This window comes from Brachionichthys hirsutus, chromosome 5, assembly GCF_040956055.1.
Source record: "Brachionichthys hirsutus isolate HB-005 chromosome 5, CSIRO-AGI_Bhir_v1, whole genome shotgun sequence".
Taxonomy (NCBI): domain Eukaryota; kingdom Metazoa; phylum Chordata; class Actinopteri; order Lophiiformes; family Brachionichthyidae; genus Brachionichthys; species Brachionichthys hirsutus.
The window spans coordinates 3,760,439-3,779,443 of record NC_090901.1 but is presented as its reverse complement, the minus strand read 5'-3'; the positions used below and the strand labels follow the sequence as shown (position 1 = coordinate 3,779,443).

Genomic DNA, 19,005 nt, shown 5'->3' with positions numbered 1-19,005 from the left:
CATCTCTCACTCTTGCTCTGCGACAACGCTACGCAGTCATGTGAACACAGCCAGCACTCTGCCCCCCCCCCCCCCCCCTCCCCTCCATCCTGGTGAGAGAGTCTAGCTGCAGGCTCTGAGACAGCGTGTACTCATGCGAGCCTCGCTGTACATTGGCCACACATGCTGAGGCTCAGGATCTAGTTGGACTCCAGTGAGTCACACGTCTGCTGGAGGACAAATCAAACAAATACCCACAAATACATGGCACAACCTTGAATGGTCTGCAAACAGAAGTAGAAAGATACCTTATAATCCGATACCGACACTTCATGCAGCTCATGTGACTAATATCATTTGATTGCATTGCCAACAGCACACAGAACAACTCAAATGCTGTTAAATGGTAAATATAAACCCAAAAACAGAATGCAGGGAACATTCTACCGACCCAGCTTTCATAATTGAAGTAAAAGTATGGATAATGATTTACTTTAATTGAGATGTTGCATACACCTTTGCCATATAGTTACAATACTTTTTTTATTTATTTTTTACTAAAGTAGAGAATCTTGGACCACTGGAACCTGGAATGATGTCCCACTACCAGAAGACTCCCAGTCTTTATTCTGGCACCTTATCGAGGACCACCAGCACCACCAGGGAATATATTCACTAACAACTTTTGACAATTTAAAAAATCTTTAAAATCACAGCAGTTCAGTAAATTTTGTTTCAACCTTTGACATTTACGTCTTAAGTTACAAAGTTCACCCGGATGTAGACGTCCGAGTAGCAGCACAAGGCTAGTTGCTAGTATTAGCTAGCTAGGTAGTAGCGCATCGCTCACGTAACATTCTTTTAAGAGCAGTATTCTACCAGACCAGTTCTACTGTAATATATTCTAGTAACGCGAGTACTTATATATATATAACAGCACCCACTTTGAGAGGTAAGTCTATTCCTGTGTGTTTTGGGGGAATCGTAAGCGTCACTGGTGCGCATTGTTGATGGACACTCTATTTTCCTGGAAAGCTAAGCTGCATTTCTGGCAGCATTTTAATGAGTTTGCGAAAATTAGACCAGCTTCGTCGCGTTGCTGTGACTATTACATACCTTTAAGGTGCTTTTGGGCGAATTGTCGTTTTTGCCTCCATGCGAGGAGCCTGGGCTATTGCTACCAGACCTCTCCCTGCCGTCTCCACCTTGGCAAACTCTTGGACCAAGACGATGCTGCCCGGCGCCACGCCGCCGTCCATCATGGCGATTGTCTTTGGACATCGATACTCTGAATATTTAACTATCCGTCAGTGAGAACTAAATGTTTGCATAGACCGTTTTCTTGTCAGAGTTGCAGGAAAAGCATGACAGTTAAATACATGATGGAGCTAGTAGGACCAACCTAGCACCGGAAGTCCGCTTGAGTAGCGATGACATTAGGGTTAACCAATTAGATCACAGTGGTATGTCAACAACATGCACACCAGCCAATCCCCTATAGGAAAAACAATGTCAAAGGGCGGGACTTCCAGCTGTCTACCATAGCAACCATAAAGAGCCAGCCAAGTTTGGTTGATTTTACAAATATGTTTAGAATAAATGTCCTTATCTTCACTGACAATTTAAATATTGATTAGGAAGATGCCAATCCTTCTTTTCATATTATCCACACTGATGGTAATGCATTTATGTCTCTTTGGAAAAGCTCGTCAGATAGGCTAGCAAGATCAAGTTTTTAGATTGCAAGATGCCACAGGTAAATGCTGAACACTAAGTCTTGGCTGATTTCACTGTGAATATAAAATTTTTGTTTGTTGTTGTGTAGAAAATATGTGTATTAAGAGTCATCAGAACCTTTTATTGATATTGTTTCTCAACAGATGACATCCTCTACATTGTTGGTATTGCTGGTGCTACAGTTTGGATGTTGTCTTAGCTCTCATAAACTTCATGAAGATCATCATATGGGCCATCATCACAACCAAGAACATGATATGAACGGCCTCCTGGGAGATGAGGTTTCTAGATATTCTTTAATAACTTTATGACATCCTTCTGCCCAGTTTCTACTTATCACTCACAACCTGCTTAATCCTTTTTTATGCACTTTTGCAGGAGGCCGAGGAGATGAAGAAACTGAGTCCAGGAGAACAGAAGAATAAAATATTAGAAATTGTAAAGAGAATTGATACAAATGGTGACAAGCTGCTCAGTCCAGGTGCTGTTATGCCACTGTTAGTGTTTGAAAATAAAACAAAGATAAACAGAGTTGACGGAAGTGTCCAAATTCCATCTGGTGTGTTTTATCTGCAGAGGAGGTGACAATATGGATTCAGCACATCTACAGAAAATATGCCTTGGATGATGCAAAGGAGAGGTTCCCCCAGTTTGATTCTAACAGAGATGGTGCTGTATCCTGGGAGGAATACAACATGGTTGCTCATGACCAGCTCATTGGGTTTGATGACATGGCTGTTCTGGAGGATCCAGAGCAGGAGTCTCTCAGACATGTAGGTGTACTTCTGATTTTCTTGTCAATAAGCACATTTTACACAACTTTCTTTAACTGTAATACTTTAACATGCACTCATATCCCCAAAAGCTCCATCTGAAGGAGAGGAGACGTTTTGACTTTGCTGATGTTGACGGCACGTCTGGGCTTAATGTGACAGAGTTCCTTGCCTTTACACACCCATCTGAAGTAGATCACATGGCTGTAAGACATGTTTAGCCCTACACCTGTAAAATCTGACATCACGCACCCTTTTTTTGTTGTAAAAAATTACTTATTTGCCTTTTTCTTAAACAGGATTTTGCGATCGAAGATGTTTTGTCTGAATACGATGCAGACAAAGATGGATTCATCAGTTTAAGTGAATTCATTGGAGATGTTCGTGGTGATGGTGAGACCACAGTCATAATTATGTCATTCTTTGTTGTCCCTAATGGCCATTACACTTTATTTTGTCATCAGAGGACTCCCCTTCTCAGTGGGAGATAGAAGAAACGGTGCGGTTTAAAGATCTTTACGATCAGGATAACGATGGTAGATTAAATCGAGAGGAGCAGCTCCGCTGGGTTGCACCTAATAGCTACGGTTCAGCAAGAGAAGAGGTAAAACTCAACCTTTCCATTGTGTGCCTTGATTCTGTTGACATAAATGACGGAAAAAATAAATAGGATTATCGAGTTTTAATACATTGTGAAAATCTCTATTGGGATACTTATTTAGCTGTGACCTAATAGAATTGTGTAAAATCTCTCCATCTTCTCAAAATTAGTATAATCTTCTTTTTTTATCTTGTCATCAACAGGCTCTTTACCTCCTTAAGGAAATGGACCAGGATGGCGATGGGCAGATGTCTGAGGCCGAAGTTCTGAAAAATCAAGAAACATTTATTAACAGTGAAGTGACAGACTATGGCAGACAGCTGCATATATCACACGATGAGTTATAGCTGTTTTGTATGTTTTTGTCTTGTATATAAAGGCGCATCATGGTTGATTTTGAAACTTGCGTCAATTTTATATTATTGGCCTTATCTTTATCTACTATTTCTTATCGTAAATAACACGGATGCTGCAGGGCTGAGCAGGTCACTTTACCTTTCAAATGCACCAAAAGTGAACAGACACAAATATCAGTCAAGCCAACTGCCAACATGTTGCAGCTCTTCCTCATTTAAATCAAATGAGAGAGAGAGAGAGCGCGAGAGAGTGAACGTTGTTGGATGATTTCCTGAATGTGTCATGAACTGTTTCATCTGCATCGAGTGTGTTACGCAACGGGGTTTTATCAAGTTCCTTTATATTGAGCCTTTTCTCTGACAAGGATTCATTTTCAACCGTTGCCGAGATGAAACTACAGTATAAAGAGGCATTTTGGGTGAGTTATAGGGAAGCTGTTATTTCCTACTCTTTGTGGTACATGTGGTACGTGTGGATCACTGGTGGATTTGACCATGGGTTGAACTGTGCTGTGAAATTAATGTTGGTGGTCATTTTGTTCAGGAGCGTTTTGGGGTTATATTTCCTCTCCACTTCTGTGTATATTCTTTTATTTGTGTGGAGTCATTATTGACTGTACTATATCCTCAAAATCCTTTCAGTGATATGTAGTCATCTTTGACTGCACTTAGCTGTGTCAACTTGTGATTTTGCCTTCTCCCCTGTTTCCTGCTGTATCAGAGCTGACTTGTTGCCTTTGGTTTCGAATGTTTACCATTAGTTCTGTTTAAAGCTGTTACACAAATGAACCAGCGTTTTCTTTGTGCATCATCAAAATAGTGTATGAAGGACAAAATCACAATACAGGCATTTTGTTCTAGTTAGTGGACTTCCTGCTAATCATGCTGATTTCATCTTCCGTAAATGTCTTTGATAACATGACGCGTGCAGCAGCGTAAGGGAACCGAACTCAAAATATCAATTCAATCGATTATAAGCACCCACAACCAGCTTCAGTTTACTTCAGTGCTTGCTTCCTGTTTCCTCTTACGGTAAGTCAAATTTATGGAAAGTACGAATACTTTAATAGGAATATATATCTTTTGGTAATTTTGCCACTTGACTGCTTCCCATTCAGTACCCAAAAGTAGTCTTTAACAATTTCCATTATAGCTGAGACACCTCTTTCAATGGTGGAGCGAGACAGTGTGACATTTTCTTTAAAAAGGACTTATAGCAATTGCATTAAAAGCAATATTTAGTCTTGTACTCCAAATTGTAATAATATGTATGAAAATTCTGAAAGTAGGAGTATTATATTGGGTATTATATATTATATACTGGTTCCAGGGGAAGGACGTCATCAGCAACATTGGGTATGAGGTTATTTGTCAACGACTTCATGATGGTCGGCGGACATGCAAAGATGTAGAGGAGCTTTTCAAAATGAGGTGAGTTTATTTCTTGTGAAGTGAACGTGCATGAATATAAAAACTGCATTTGTACATATTTCAGTTTTATTTTGGTCTGGTTTGTCTCTAGAGCAACAGCAGAGGAGAAATATGGCAAGGAGTTGGTTGCAATTGCCCGCAAGGCTGGGGGCATATATGAGACTGGGTAGGCGTGCATTTCAGCACTGACATATACTCCCCTTGAGTTTGTCTACTTTCTTGTGTATTATATCTATTCTGCAGAATTTAGCATGTAGAAAATGGTTGTCAAATATGTCTGTTCACTTTTGTTCTTGCAGCACTTTGAGGGCATCTTTTGATGAAATGAAAACACGTAAGTGCAAAATATGTTTCATGCATTATATTTCTTGGCCATTTCCACGCTTAAGTTGTGTTTTTAATCATGTGCTCTAATGTTTTCAGAAATTGAAAATGTGGGAAACTTGCACATTCAGCTATCTGGAGTCTTAAAAGAGGAGATAAGGGGAATGGAGCAGTTCAGAGAGCGACAGAAAGAGCAGAGAAAAAAAGTACACGACTCATAACTTCCCATTCTAAAAAAGATTTGCAGTTCTTTCTCCAGTGACATATTTCATCATGTTGTCCTTCACCCATTAGTTTGAACTCATCATGGAGACGATCCAGAAGACAAAGGTCTCCCTCTACAAGAAAACAATAGATGTAAGTGTAATTTATACTATTCTGGTAATTAGACCTCAACATTTCAGTTTCTGCAGCTGCATTTTTATTACTCTTAAATCACCAAAGTGCGTCTGGGAAAACGTCAGCATAGAAGCATTACGCAGCATGTTTAAGATAAATAAAAGAAAGAAGATTTTGCATAAAACTGAAGCATAAGACATTGGTGAAACATAGTTAGGGCGTGAGGTGATACTTCTGTTCTGCTGAGAAGACGGAAGTGAGATCACAAGTTCACAACCACGTTTTATTTTCTGTTTCCCACTTAGTCTAAGAGATCCTATGAGCAGCAGTGCAGAGAGGCAGACGAGGCAGAGCAAACTGCTGAGAAGAGGAACAGCACTCTCACAGCCACTCCCAAGCAGATTGAGAAGGTAAACATCAGGGGAAAGAACTTATTAAGGGTCCAATGCAAAAAAATTCACTTTAAAATCTCACAAAAATAAAGTGTACAGTAGACATATAATCCTACTTGTACACAGAGATTCTCCCATACCTTTCAACAAAGGTTGCATTTGACAGTGTGCTTGAAACAGTTTTTAAATCAAAACAATAGTCACTTAAGAGATGTGCTTAAAATGCTTTCTAAAGCAACGGTTCAATCTTCTGTTCAGATTTCAAATGAAAAAAAACTGTCAAATATATTACTTTCATTGGAAAACATACAGAAGATAGAAAACAGTGTGTCAAGTTGTATTCTCTTTTCTCCTCTAGATGAAAACCAGATCAAAACAGTGCAGAGATTCTGCAGAGGAGGCCGGTAAGGACAAATAAGAGTTTGAGTAAGTTGCTGCTGTCCGGTCAGCCGGAAAGCTGCCGTGCTTTCCAGAAAGGACAGTGATGACATTTACTTCCTTTTTATCAAGCAATCCAAAAGTAGATGTATATGCAGGCGGGAAACCCTCTTACTGTGGCATTTGTGTACATTCAATGTCATAATAGAAGACCTGGAAATACTTTCTTTCACAATTAATTATTTCACCGTTCCTTTAGAAAAACAGTACGTGTCAAATATCGAACAGTTCAACAAGACTCATCAGGAATGGGAATCGACACACATCAGCACATGTGAGGTAAAGTAAGGAAGCTGTATGTCTACATTGAGGAATTCCTGCTATGGCTCGATGCATTTTAAAAAAGTACTCACTTTGGCCAAGAGTAGCAATACCAAAGAACGGTTTTGTGAATGAGGATGTGCAATACTTCCTATTAACTAAAGTGAGTCACTTATGTACCAAAACGTTTCCGGCTGCAGATTCTTCTAATGTGAAACAATTTCAACTCAACTAAGGCAGCTGTTCCTCTACCCAGAAGTGGCCAGAAGTTTTGGGACACTTAGAAACGTCCCTATTTTGAAAGAAAAGCACAGTTTTTCCAATGTAGATAACTTTAAACTAACCTAAATTACTCTATATACATTGCTAATGTGGTAGATGACTATTCCAGCTGCAAATGTCTGGTTTTTGGTGCAATATCTACATCGGTGTATAGAGGCCCATTTCCAGCAACTATCACTCCAGTGTTCTAATGTGACAATGTCTTTGCTCATTGCGTCAGAAGGCTAATGGATGAGTAAAACCATGTGCAATCATGTTAGCACAGCTGAAAACAGTTTAGCAAAAGCTATGGGGCATGCATCGGATGTCCCAAAACTTCTGTCTCACTTCACAATATGAACCTTTTATTTGACAGATTACGGTTGGATTACTATTTTTCCAATCATGCTGTTTTGCAGACGTTTCAGCAACAGGAAGAAGACCGTCTCAGCGTAGTCAGGAATGCTTTGTGGGTTCACTGCAACCATTTATCGATGCAGAGTGTGAACGATGACGAGGTGTGTGTGTAGCCGTTTTCACAGGTCTCTACGTGTCAGAATGTCAGTGTGCACCTTTTTATCCGTTATGTTTAAAAGTAATTCAGAATTAACTGTTCTTTCAGTGTTATGAGGATGTGAGAAACACACTGGAAAAGTGTGACATTGACTCAGATAACAACTGCTTTGTGGAGATGAAAAGCACTGGCTTGACCCCACCAGGTGACAACCCGACCTACAACCCTCCTGCTTTAGATTTGAATATGTTCCAAGTTGGACATGTTGACATAGTCTCTCTGCTGCTGCACCATTAGAAACAAGTAATGCACTGCCAAAACCCTTCAGTGTTTATTTACTAAATTTCAATGTCCTTCATCAGCTCCAATTGAATTCCAAAATTACTTGAAACGGGAAGCTACAGCTGAAAGAAATTGCAGCGCTGGATTTGTGGAAGGTGTTATGAAAAGGTCAGAATTGTATAAAAGGAAGTACCGGTACTGTTACCAAACAAATGACAATGGGATGGTAGCAAATAAATAAACCATGACTTTTTTTTTTTTTTAACCTTTTGATGTATTTGTATTTATGTGCATTTCTGTACGAAAAACTATTTGCAGGTTTTCAAGTCTTCTGCAGGTGAACTCTTCCGGTGGCTCCAAAAGCAGCATCAACGCACCACAACACACTGGTAGAGTAAATGCATCATTCAAATATATTAGCCGTTTCCAAAAGGATGACAGACACGACTGTGAAAACCATTGATTCTTGTAACACAAGGTTTGAGGCAAATTAGTTAGATATGTAATTATTATTCACACTACTGTAGTGATTCAGACCTAGAAAGGTCCGGTACAGGAAATGCTGTGGAAAAACTTGGCTAATTTGAAAGTAAACTTTAGCAAATAAATACCTGTACAGTTTATGCATACCCCTGTATTTGTAGATACTGAGGATATTACCATGCATTGTGTTAAAGTCAACTTGCAGGACATAAATAAATACACTAAGCTTACACATTTACAAATGTAGGATCGCTAGTTTTGAATAAAAAATATTGCAACAATTTCCAGATTTATTATAAACAGTCTCAGATAACATCCTCGGTGTAATGACCACATCAGCAACGGTATAGGAATAAAGAACTCTGCTTTTTACAACCAGCATCAGATAATTTCACTCATCCTGCTCATGATGATGACATTGTGACGCAGCTCTACATGCAGTACTTTGGGAAGTTGTTGGTGCTGATTATGTGTGCAATCCTGTCCCCAGCAGAAACATCAGAGGGACTGTACTCTTCCATTCATGGACTAGAGTACTCCGGTCTGGGCAGTGAGCAGTACAAGGTCGCGTACAACTATGAGGCACAGGTCGGCTTCTTGGCATAGATGAGATGCTCTAATTCCTATTTTATTGGACATCTGCTGATTTGATGTTTGTCCTTGTCCAGCGGGAAGACGAGCTCTCTGTGCTGGTTGGAGACATTGTGGTCGTCATCGATCAAGGGGAGGATGGCTGGTGGACGGTGAAGAGGAATGGCCATGTTGGGTTGGTTCCCGGATCCTACCTTGCCAAGGACTGAGTTTAACAAACTGTTACAATTTCTCTTGCAATATTTTGTCCTTGCCGCTTCAGTTTTCCTCTCAGTTTGATCTCATCTAGTTATTTTTCTGTTACAAAGTGCCATCAAAGCTCACATCATGAACATCACGAACTATCATAACCCCTACGCCTACGTGACTTTGCAGTCGTGAGAACGACCCACGACTGGGACGCTGAAAATGCATAAATTGAGGGTTGACTTGTTTGATTTATGAATTAGAATATCACATCACAATCCAAAAGATGGAGTTGAGATAAAATATGACCGACTGTTGAACGATGACTTCCATCCATTCACTCCTGCTTTTCTACTTCGCGGGTCACGGGGGCTGCTGGAGCCTATCCCAGATTGCCACGGGCGAGAGGCGGGGTACACCTCGGACGCGTTGCCAGCACATCGCAGGCCCACACAGAGACGACCACTGACTCACACACTACAGACCATTTGGAGTAATCCGTTCCCCTAATTTGCATGTTTTTAAGGGTGGGGCGAAGAACGTACAAACTCAGCACAGATGGGATTCGAACCCGGCACCTTCTTGCTGAGCGCTAACCACTAACTTATGTGCTAAAGCACATGATCATACTTCACCCGAACAGATGTGTAAAGTCCTTCTCAAATCAATGAGGGCTGGAAAATTTGATGCCCGCACGGCACTCAGCAAATGTTGGCCTGTATATATTTATACATATAGTTGTTTCTATTCTGAGAGAGAACCGTACTTATTCATAATAGGACTACTTTTATACGCCAATGTTTTTTGCATCCTGTGATTAAACGTGTGACAAAAACCACATTGCTATGATTTTATCCTTACAGCGGATTTACTGTCATGAAAGCTATTCCTGAACAAATCAAACATATTCATCTGAAATGTGACGGGTTGCTATTCTTAGGCCATGAGGCTGAGCAATTTGCCCTTTGGTTACTCTTCAACAAGTGATGCATTGCTACCTTGATGCCTATAAAGGAACTTGAGTCATTTTAGGATTGTTAATACAACAATCTGACACAAATGCATGTCTAGAGCCATCATATTGCACGTGTTGCATTTGAAGGCGATAGTGATCTAGTTTGAAGGTGTCTAAAAACAATATCGTTTTGTTGGGAAAATGTACCCCAATTTTAACAGGATCTGTTTCCTCAGCTATTAAAGATCGAACAAATCCCTGGAAACATGTGGAATTGTCTCAGCTATAAGACGACGCTTGTTATAACTCTCTATCTCTAATATTGAATTCAAGTTTACCCCTATTTAAAAAAAATATCAATAATATCCAGGATCCGGATCTGATCCCGACAAATTTCGGTGGTAAGATAGCCCCTACGCAATCAAATTCCATAGACATCGGTCAATAATCACCCAAGATATTGAGGAAGAAATGTTAAAGCCACATTTACTACAATGTTAATGAAAATTTCCAAAATGATCTAGAATCCAGGATCTCTTCCGGATCATCACTGATCCTGGTAACATTCCCAACATTTCCTGAAGATATGTCTGTAACTTTTTGAGTTATGTTGCTAAAAGACAAACAAACAGAGAAAAGCCGGCAAAAACATAACCTCCCTGGCGGAGGTAACAACATATGAACTAGTATTTACAACAACAACAGAAGAACAAGTCTATGAGTTGAAGTCTTGCACTTCATTCTCATCATTCTCTTCAGGTTCGTTGCCGCCTGCAGCGGCAACTTTAGCCGTACATTCTGCCTTTCTGGTGAAAGGACGACGTGGGCCCGCCGGTGGCTGATGACGCAGAGGTTGATGGTTTGATATTTTGTCCATACTTCGAGCAGAACCTTCTCTTTTCTTGGCTGCTTGATTCCTTCTGTACAGTTTACAGGATGCCACCAAAGGCTCTCCAATGTCCACCTGTTGGCTTTCCATTCGGCGCAGCTTACTGTCCACATGAGTGTAATGCAGCTCTACCTTGATGACCAGATCGTCCTGAGAATGAATTAAATTCAACAATTGACAAAATATTTTTTGATGCGCATTTGTTCATACGCAACTTCTCGTAAAGATTTGCTGTGCTTTTTATGTGCATAACATCTCAACGAGGCAGAATCTTGACAGTTATCACTGACTACATACCGTAAGCTTTTGAAGACCACAAAGTCGTAGAGTACAGTCTGGGTTTTCGGAGTTCTGAAGTAATAGTGAATCCATCTCATCGGACCGACCAGGGCCAGAAAATATGTCTTCCATTGCCTAAGGATTTGATGGATGACATCAGAATATCAAAACATGTACAAACTGTCTCAATAAATCTCTGCTTCAGAAAGTAACCACTAGGTGTCAGTATAAGCCTCTAGTGGGGAGGGGAACAATAATCACAACCGGGTACTTCTTGCTTTTTCTGAGGATGCAGCAGGATGGAAGACTATATATGGCCAGAACTTCCTCATACACGTAAAATGTGTGCGTGTGTCGGGGGGTGATTGGTCATCATGGGAAAAATGTCAGTGGGTGATAGGAAAATTAATATGAAACCTCAAGGAGGTCAAGAAGCAGTCAAGAAGGCACAAATGGAAAAATGACATTTTCGTCGAAATGTAATCTTCACCTACGTGGGTGGAGTATGATAACGTGCCTTACGAGAAGAATGTCACTAGAAATCTCTTGCTGTCCCAACACATAAGGATGCACATAAACGTGATAGAATTATAGTTTTATGTATTCAAAATTATTTACAGGCATGCTTCTCAGAGTCACCGTGCAGTCTTGGGTTCGGGGGCCTGTAGTCTTTACGGTGGCAAAAGCCACCAAGACATTAGAATATAATGCAGAGAAGCTGACTTCCACTTCCACGCCACAAAGAAACATTAACCGCTTCCTCCGTGGCAGCTCTGAAAAGAAATATGAAAAAGGTGCTTAGAACGATATGAGAAAAAAGGGCAGCTCATTTCGCAAGTCTGAAGGAGGCCATGGAGATGGTCAGATTGCCACTAATTAAATATGTGGAAGAGAAAAATGATTACACTGAAACGCAATGTCTGCATTTGGTTTGTCACATGCCGCACTGAAAGAGGCGTGGCATTGAGTGAACAGGAAATACTCTCTCAGAAGGTTAGGGTTAGGAAATCAGGAAGTAGAATTGTGGTTGAAAATGATGATTGGAGAGTGGATGTATTTCACATATCCTGGCACAAAGTGTAAAATGAATTAGCAATTTAAACACAGTATTTTTAAGGGGAATTTCCTCAATTTACCATTTGCTTGCCTCCAGCAAACATCTCGCAGGTGGAGTTCCCTTGTGTGCCCGGTGGTCCGCACTGGGTCTGCAAGGGACCGGGGTTCCTTCATGGTATGTTTGATCTCCACTACTTGCTTGCCCGTGACCAGAGGATCTCTGGCTAGATCTGTAGAGAGAAAGAATAACACAGGTAAATGTGATATTAATCTAAAGCAACATCATATCTATCAGATTGGATACAAATATCACTGAACCACTGAAATCTTCATTTCAATAGCCACTGCTCTAAAGTGTGTGTGTGTGTGGGGGGGGGGGGGGGGGGGGTTGTGGGACTTTCAGAGTTTTACAAAAGCAGGAAGAGAAGGAGTAAATTCAAGGGGAACAACCATTAGATTCAGATGACTGGGTTTGAGGAACTTAGGGAACTTTGAAGACAATGCTGTTAATATTTATAGCAACTGAATCTGGGAAACCCCTCCTTACAAGGTTCAATACGTACACACGTGCGAACACAGGAATCCAATCTTGACATGGTTCAATCTGTAACGGCTCTTAAGCCTTTAAAAAACGTTCAGACAATCATGCAGAGCGCTGCCAGCAGGGTGCCCCGTCCTGCCGGTGGTGATTTGGTGCGTGATCCCAGGAGAGCAGAGGCCGGGAGCTCCCAAACGGCTGAGCAGCTGTCCTGCACTCCGCAGCACTCGGGTTTCTTGCTGTTCTCTTGCCAACATGCTGAATTTCCAAAGAATGAGGTCACACGCTAATGGTAATCTTGAAAAATCATTCCACCGCAGGGACCCATCACACAGACAAACAAGTTCTCAAGATGAGACGACTTGGTCACTCCCAACCAACACTGCTTTCCATACAAGCCCCGTGTGACCAGCACTAAAAAGATGGCAAACAACTATAAAAACTCAAGTTCCACCCAGAACAGCCTGTCCCCCCTCAGAGCGTTTTGAAATGGAGTCAACTGGACTTTATAGGAGAACCTTGAAGACAGTTTGCCTCTGATCCAGGAGGCTTGTTCATTGTTATAACAATGTCCACACTTTGGACAGGGAGGACAGCCGTTTTGCAAGAGGGTTTAAAGAAGCCATTTAAAACTGGAGCTGTCATCGCTTGACAGAGGAGGAGGTCTTCACCCTCAGCTGGTCTCCTCGTACAATGCGATTCTGGGTTCCCTCCCAAGGAAATCTAATTTGCATGGCTGTGAGGGGCAAACGACTAAATCTTCATCCAAACGACTTCCGGCTGACTCCATCCTCCCTCATTTGGGAGCCGACAGACCATGGGTGAGACCCGTATGACTGGGATGGCTACGACTCTCATTATGACTTATCGACCTCAACTCCCCCGCCTCATGGAAGCGTCAGCGCTTAAATGGCAAGAATCATCGGATTGACTTACTGGTTGGATAAATGTATAAAATAAGATTAAACACCGGTTCATGAAGAATCAAACAAGATTTCATCCTTTTTTACAATTTGACCCCAAATACTAATGATTGCACCATCAGCTATAAATTTCTATAAATGAGGAAGTCAATTCAGCTGCAACAGTGTAATCCCAAATTTGTATTTATCAGCATCTACTCAAAAACCACAGCGTTGTTTCGAATACTTACCCTCAGACACCTTTTCTAAAACATGTGTGACTTTCTTGGACTGCAGGATGTGCGCATTCAAGTACTTGGTGAAGATTCCTGTACTTTTCCCCCCATCTTGAACCTCAAACGCCTCAGCATCTTCACATCTGCACAGATTGATAAAGTTATTCAAGAACAAATAGCCAAACTTAAACATATACCTGACATTCTACAGCAAATTGACAGAATTTAAATATTCTTCTTAAGCCATGGGCCACTAACAATTCTGTTTAATCTGTGAGTCGGTCTGGGTAATGATTTCTGTATGTCAAATGAAATACATACGTTGCATAACCATAAACTGTGTTCCCGATGGGTCCCAATGGCATGATCCATGAAGGTATGCAATCCTGGTTGTACCTTAAAAAATGCAAAATTCAGATTTCAGAAAAACGTTAAGCAGTAAAAAAAAAAATCCTAATATAGACAATACATGAAATGTCAGTCTTATAGCCATTGCAAGTTTTACAGTTACTGCCCTTACCATTTCCTACAGGTATCCAACAGGACTACGCTTAGTGCTGTGTGCTTTTTTTGCATGCTGAGCATGATTCTCTGCACGCAGATGCAGTTTCCAGGTTGGTACGGTTGAGGAGCATCGACAGCTACCAAGTAATTCCTCCCAGCATGCTCATACCCATGACCGGCATAGTAGAAAAGACCTGTTGTGTGTGATATAAGAAAATATATGTAATCACAGCAGTCCAACTGCAAGAATGGTAGTTATTGCGTTTAGCACAGCACACATCCTGCAATCTTCTGAGCTAGTTAATATGTCAAGCGGTGGCTTTACGTCGCTCATTTTGAAACTAAGTTCTCTAGATGAATGTTGACACATGCTTCACCTTTATTCCTGTAAGAATCTGGGGGTTATCTTTGATCAGGACCTATCCTTCTATTCCCAAATAAACATATTTCAAGGACTGCGTTCTTTCACCTTGGTAATAGTGAAAAACACCAGGCACATATTAACCCCAAAAGACCCATGCTTTAGTAACTTCCAGGCAGGACTACTCATTACTTTCCGGTTGCCCTAGCAACTCTATTAATCATCTTCAGCTGATCCAGAAGGCAGCAGCTCGTGTTCTACCAGGAACCAGACTGAGAGAACACATTGCCCCTGTTCTGGCGTCTCTGCATTGGCTTTCTGTCAGAGCAAGAATTTAATATAAAATCCTTCTTCTTACTTTAAAAGCCCTCAACAGCCAGACATTACAGAGCTCATTATACCATATTGCCCAAAATGCTGGCCTGCTGTTGATTCCAAAAATTTCTAAAAGCAGACTGGGGTGGGGTGGGGGGGGGGGGCAGAGCTTTCAGTTCTCAAGCTCCTTTATTGTGCAATAAGCTCCCTGATTCGGTTCACGAGGCAGACACCATCTCTGTGTTCAAGAGTAGACTAAAGACTTTCCATTTTAACAAAGCTTATAGTTAATCAATACAATAATCAATATGCCGTCATAGGCCGGCACTGGAGGAGGTTTCCTATGACACACTGAGCTCCTCCCTCTCCCTCTGGTTATTCACATTTTATAAATATGTCACCAATTCCTCTGTCGTCCCCCTAGTTGTTTGCAGAATCTGGACCCGTGACTGTCAGAATGGATATTCTTATTGCTAGCATTAGCATTGTATTTACCATAAACACCTCTGTCAAGGAGTTGAACAAACTTTTCAATGGCGGCCAGCATCTCTTCCCTGCTGAGATCCAGCAAGGAAACCACTCTGAAGCCAAGCTGCTGCAGGAGGTTGGCTAGCTCGTGTACATCCATGATGGGGGCCATCAAGTGAGGGTGGTGGGAGTAATTCAGGTTGCCAATAAGAAGTGCAACTTTATCTGTGGCTAAAGCAAATATCAAAGCAGAATCAGCATTAAATACAAAAGGAAATTTGAATTCACGCCAAAATAGATTTGCTCTCCAGCCCACTTTAAATAACTCGGGCTGACGCTGAGTTTCCTTCCATGAGATCGTACCTGTGAGCGCTGCCGGAGGAAGCGTATCAGGTTGATCTATGGAGAGAGAAAAAAAGCACAAAATCAGAAGTCAAAATCTAATCTCAAGTATGATGATTTTACCCATTGGACACGCTCTACAGGAAAGTAAAGGTGATTTATGTTTGTTTTAAATATTCACTGTAAACATTGCATCGCATTCATTTTCTTGCCGATGAGGCTATCGCCAAACGTACAGCCGCTTTTCCATTTAGCGGGTCACAGGAGTTGCTGGACGCTATCCCAGCTTGCTATAAGCGAGAGTCGGAGTCCACCTCGGACGCGTCGACAGCACATCACGGGGCCACGCAAAGACAAATAACCATTCACACACACTCACACACTACGGACAATTTGGAGTAATCAATGAATCTGAATTGCATGTGTTTGAGGCGGGAGGAAACCGGAGAACCCGTTGAAAACCCGTGCAGACACAGACAACGCGGAACCTTCTTGCTGTGAGGGGACAGTGCTAACCACTTCACCACCATGCCGCCCGCATGAGTTCCAAACAGGCAAAAAATATATACACAGACTAGTTTCACTTTACGTCACTTTCCTGTTGTGTATCTAAGGCTCGGATCAAGCAGCGTTTGGAGTCCCTAACTTCCCCTTTTTGTCTGCAGAAACGGGAAAGTACCCACAGCATGATGGAAACTCTTAAAGCATGAATGCTCGATTAGAGGAATGAAAGGAGTGAAAAAAATTGATCATTTTTTCATATCAGAAATTAAGAATAAGTCAGAGGAAAAAATCGAACGATAAAATTAGTGGAAGAAAAACTTTGATCGAGTTGAGTAAGGCGTTCCCTTCATGGCTTACCAATTTTGACATCAGCGGGTTCAGTCCATCGCTCTTCCAATACATTAGCTATGGAGCACAGGTACGATCCTGCATGCTCAGCTGCTGCACAGTCAATCTGCAAGCACCTCAATATGAATACAACAGTCATCTTCATTCCATCGCCTTCCTACCAGCTCACATTTTAAGGGCACACGTCATAAATCAAAATGTTGGTTTGTAAATTAATTATATGTTTGGTGAGGGGGGGGCACGACTCAGAGTCATTGACAGCACACAGTAAATTCTGCACTGAATAAACAATCGCTATCAGCTCTGAGAAAAGTAAACAGTCTTCCTTCCCTACCTGCACAGTGTCACTGGTCTTGTTCAGTAGCAGCTGTCCATTTCTGTACCACTGGTAGTGTGGAGTGGGAATGCCAAAGGCAGTGCAGCCGAGGGTGAGTGTTTCACCTTTTCGGACTGTCTGGGGTTTAGGGTTGACAGCGATATGTGGCTCGCCGAGCCAGTGCGCCGGCAAACCTGACGATAGTTGGAAATAAAGAGCAAGGGAGTCAAATCCACAGCATGCAGCCCAAATACAGCAAAAGAAATGACACAGGCACCACCCTGCTGAACGACAGTGAACATACCTGATTTATCCATGTCCAACACCTTCACTTTTACCCAGTCGCTAAACACACATTTAGAAAATTGGTCATTTACTCGGCACACAAAGAGCTGAGTTTTTTTAGCCTTGATGGCCAGATCTGCTCCAGTGGCACCAGTTACCTGAAAAAAGAAACAAGGATGAAATACTTAGGATGCCCCCCCCCAAAGAAAGGAGGCATTTACATACACAAATGCTTAATTGTTATATGTAGAAATGTTTTTGAATAATATTAAATGTTTTGGAAAGAAATATCAATGGCGGTAGAACAAAAAAAGAGTTTAAGATTAGTGCAAGACTTGATTTCTCTGTTTTTTTGGAAAAAAAAAGTATGTAATCATTCCTGTAAATTTGTGGTTTTAAACTACAATCAGGGGTTTGACATGTACAGCAACACGCATTTTCATAAAACAATAAATATCATTTATGCTTATTACAAACCATGGCTCATTCAGACACGACGCGCTTTTGTCTCCTTTTTAAATGCTGATCAATAAGTATGTCCACGTACCTCCTTTAGGTCGTCGGTGAACCACTGGTAGTGGAGGACACCTGTCCCCTCGGCTCGGACGCGCAGGGTCACCGCGTAGTTCACGGGGACGCACATGGAGACAGGGTGTCGCACTATGACGAGATCTGAAACAAATCAAGTGCGCGTCTCATCTCAGTCTGTGTTGTCTCTCCTATGAAAAGACCAGCAACTTGGGGTAAATATCGAACATACCTCTAATCATTATTGGACAGCGATTGCGGTGGGATCCGTTCATCGGTGCATCTTCTGTCGCAGTCGGATTTAGTATTAGTGTTTTTTTAAGCGCTCCTAAGAAAGCGAACGAATGACTGACTGTAAACCCAAAGTGTGTATCCAAACTTCCTATTAAATTATTCCAAACGTCTCTATTGAGATTTGATCAGTAATACAAAAGAAAAATCGATACACACGTGTCAGTGCGCTCCCGCCGCCATGCTCTATTATTATCCCCATTTCAGCTCGTCAGAGCTTTTATTGTCGAAGAGTCGAAACTCGTCCCTTTCCCGGAACGACGCGGCTTCGTACGCGCACGTTACGGGACTATTTCCATAATACGAGGGCACCTCGAATTTTAAAAGTGTCCGCATGCACCAAGACTGCAGAAAGAAAACTCCGAGAGAGACACTTTTATGCTGCCATTACGGTAATCACTCCCGACTGAAGTGCGGCAGGTCAAAGCGCCTTGTGAAAGAAAGAGTATCATGCTGTCGATGGAAGCGTGATTAAAATGACTTAAAATTAAAAAACGCAAAAAGGGTCACAAAGCCCGCTATGTTTTATGTATGTTTGTTTATGTTAAATTCACATCTAATTTAAATTTTCCTTTGAATCTGTATTTAAACACATTAGTGGTTAAAGTTATTTAGGACTGTGTAACACACAGTCCTAAATAACTTTTTAAATATAATTGTATGAAGAGTAAAAAAACATTTCATCACTGTGTGTCTAGAAATATAAAAAATAAACATTAATAATACCAGTCAAAAACAATTCATGAAATGCTCTTACTTTAGAAAGTCAACATATAGATTTTATCAGCTGTGTTTGCCTGATTAATGTGACATTTGAACATCAAGTTGGTCCATATGTTTTCCCACATGTGTTGCAACAAATGAGCAGGGCTGGCCTTCAGTTAAGGCTTGAGCGAAGCCGAGGACACGGACCATTATGACACTAGTTATGTTTGGCAAG

The 19,005-nt window shown here is 41.3% G+C and overlaps 4 protein-coding genes across 5 annotated transcripts in view; 2 read left to right on the top strand and 2 right to left on the bottom strand.

Annotated features, from left to right (window-relative positions):
• The window catches only part of scaper (S-phase cyclin A-associated protein in the ER), a 48,860-nt gene extending 47,600 nt beyond the window's left edge, over positions 1-1,260 (bottom strand). The window contains exon 1 of the mRNA XM_068739124.1: positions 1,096-1,260. Within this exon, the coding sequence (XP_068595225.1) occupies positions 1,096-1,260 (165 nt within the window). The remainder of the gene's footprint in view (positions 1-1,095) is intronic.
• On the top strand, positions 856-3,469 carry rcn2 (reticulocalbin 2). Its single transcript, XM_068739125.1, has 8 exons — positions 856-931; positions 1,860-1,997; positions 2,095-2,197; positions 2,293-2,489; positions 2,582-2,695; positions 2,789-2,882; positions 2,954-3,093; positions 3,294-3,469. The coding sequence occupies exons 2-8, from the start codon at positions 1,860-1,862 to the stop codon at positions 3,435-3,437; spliced, it is 930 nt and encodes a 309-aa protein (XP_068595226.1). The 5' UTR covers positions 856-931; the 3' UTR covers positions 3,438-3,469.
• A 351-nt stretch (positions 3,470-3,820) lies between these two features.
• Positions 3,821-10,271, top strand: pstpip1a (proline-serine-threonine phosphatase interacting protein 1a). Its single transcript, XM_068739029.1, has 15 exons — positions 3,821-3,865; positions 4,777-4,877; positions 4,969-5,043; positions 5,177-5,211; positions 5,301-5,407; positions 5,496-5,558; positions 5,846-5,950; positions 6,291-6,336; positions 6,570-6,649; positions 7,312-7,410; positions 7,515-7,611; positions 7,769-7,856; positions 8,007-8,077; positions 8,662-8,759; positions 8,840-10,271. The coding sequence occupies exons 1-15, from the start codon at positions 3,836-3,838 to the stop codon at positions 8,969-8,971; spliced, it is 1,227 nt and encodes a 408-aa protein (XP_068595130.1). The 5' UTR covers positions 3,821-3,835; the 3' UTR covers positions 8,972-10,271.
• Positions 10,272-10,363: 92 nt separating this feature from the next.
• On the bottom strand, positions 10,364-18,209 carry malt3 (MALT paracaspase 3). 2 transcript variants are annotated; one of them, XM_068739026.1, is made up of 14 exons: positions 18,007-18,209; positions 17,794-17,918; positions 17,266-17,404; positions 16,980-17,155; positions 16,655-16,751; positions 15,815-15,850; positions 15,479-15,682; positions 14,324-14,501; positions 14,125-14,199; positions 13,819-13,946; positions 12,208-12,357; positions 11,690-11,844; positions 11,090-11,206; positions 10,364-10,942 (listed from the first exon to the last, which is right to left on the bottom strand). In XM_068739026.1, exons 1-14 carry the CDS (start codon positions 18,047-18,049, stop codon positions 10,619-10,621), a joined length of 1,947 nt encoding a protein of 648 aa, XP_068595127.1. In that variant the 5' UTR covers positions 18,050-18,209; the 3' UTR covers positions 10,364-10,618. The 2 variants fall into 2 exon arrangements, with proteins under 2 accessions (XP_068595127.1, XP_068595129.1); XM_068739028.1 differs by having other exon boundaries at positions 11,711-11,844.
• Between the last annotated feature and the right edge of the window lie 796 nt (positions 18,210-19,005).

Bases quoted from the DNA above. Each gene is read 5' to 3' on its own strand.
- pstpip1a (XM_068739029.1), top strand. From the start codon at position 3,836: ATGAAACTACAGTATAAAGAGGCATTTTGG. The intron at 5,212-5,300 runs GTAAGTGCAAAA...TAATGTTTTCAG, and splicing joins TTTTGATGAAATGAAAACAC to AAATTGAAAATGTGGGAAAC. The intron at 8,760-8,839 runs GTCGGCTTCTTG...GTCCTTGTCCAG, and splicing joins CGTACAACTATGAGGCACAG to CGGGAAGACGAGCTCTCTGT.
- malt3 (XM_068739026.1), bottom strand. From the start codon at position 18,049: ATGAACGGATCCCACCGCAATCGCTGTCCAATAATGATTAGAG. The intron at 16,752-16,979 runs GTAGGGAAGGAA...AGGTGCTTGCAG, and splicing joins AGACCAGTGACACTGTGCAG to ATTGACTGTGCAGCAGCTGA. The intron at 14,200-14,323 runs GTAAGGGCAGTA...GCATTTTTTAAG, and splicing joins TTGGATACCTGTAGGAAATG to GTACAACCAGGATTGCATAC.
- rcn2 (XM_068739125.1), top strand. From the start codon at position 1,860: ATGACATCCTCTACATTGTTGGTATTGCTGGTGCTACAGTTTGGATGT. The intron at 1,998-2,094 runs GTTTCTAGATAT...GCACTTTTGCAG, and splicing joins ACGGCCTCCTGGGAGATGAG to GAGGCCGAGGAGATGAAGAA. The intron at 3,094-3,293 runs GTAAAACTCAAC...TGTCATCAACAG, and splicing joins ACGGTTCAGCAAGAGAAGAG to GCTCTTTACCTCCTTAAGGA.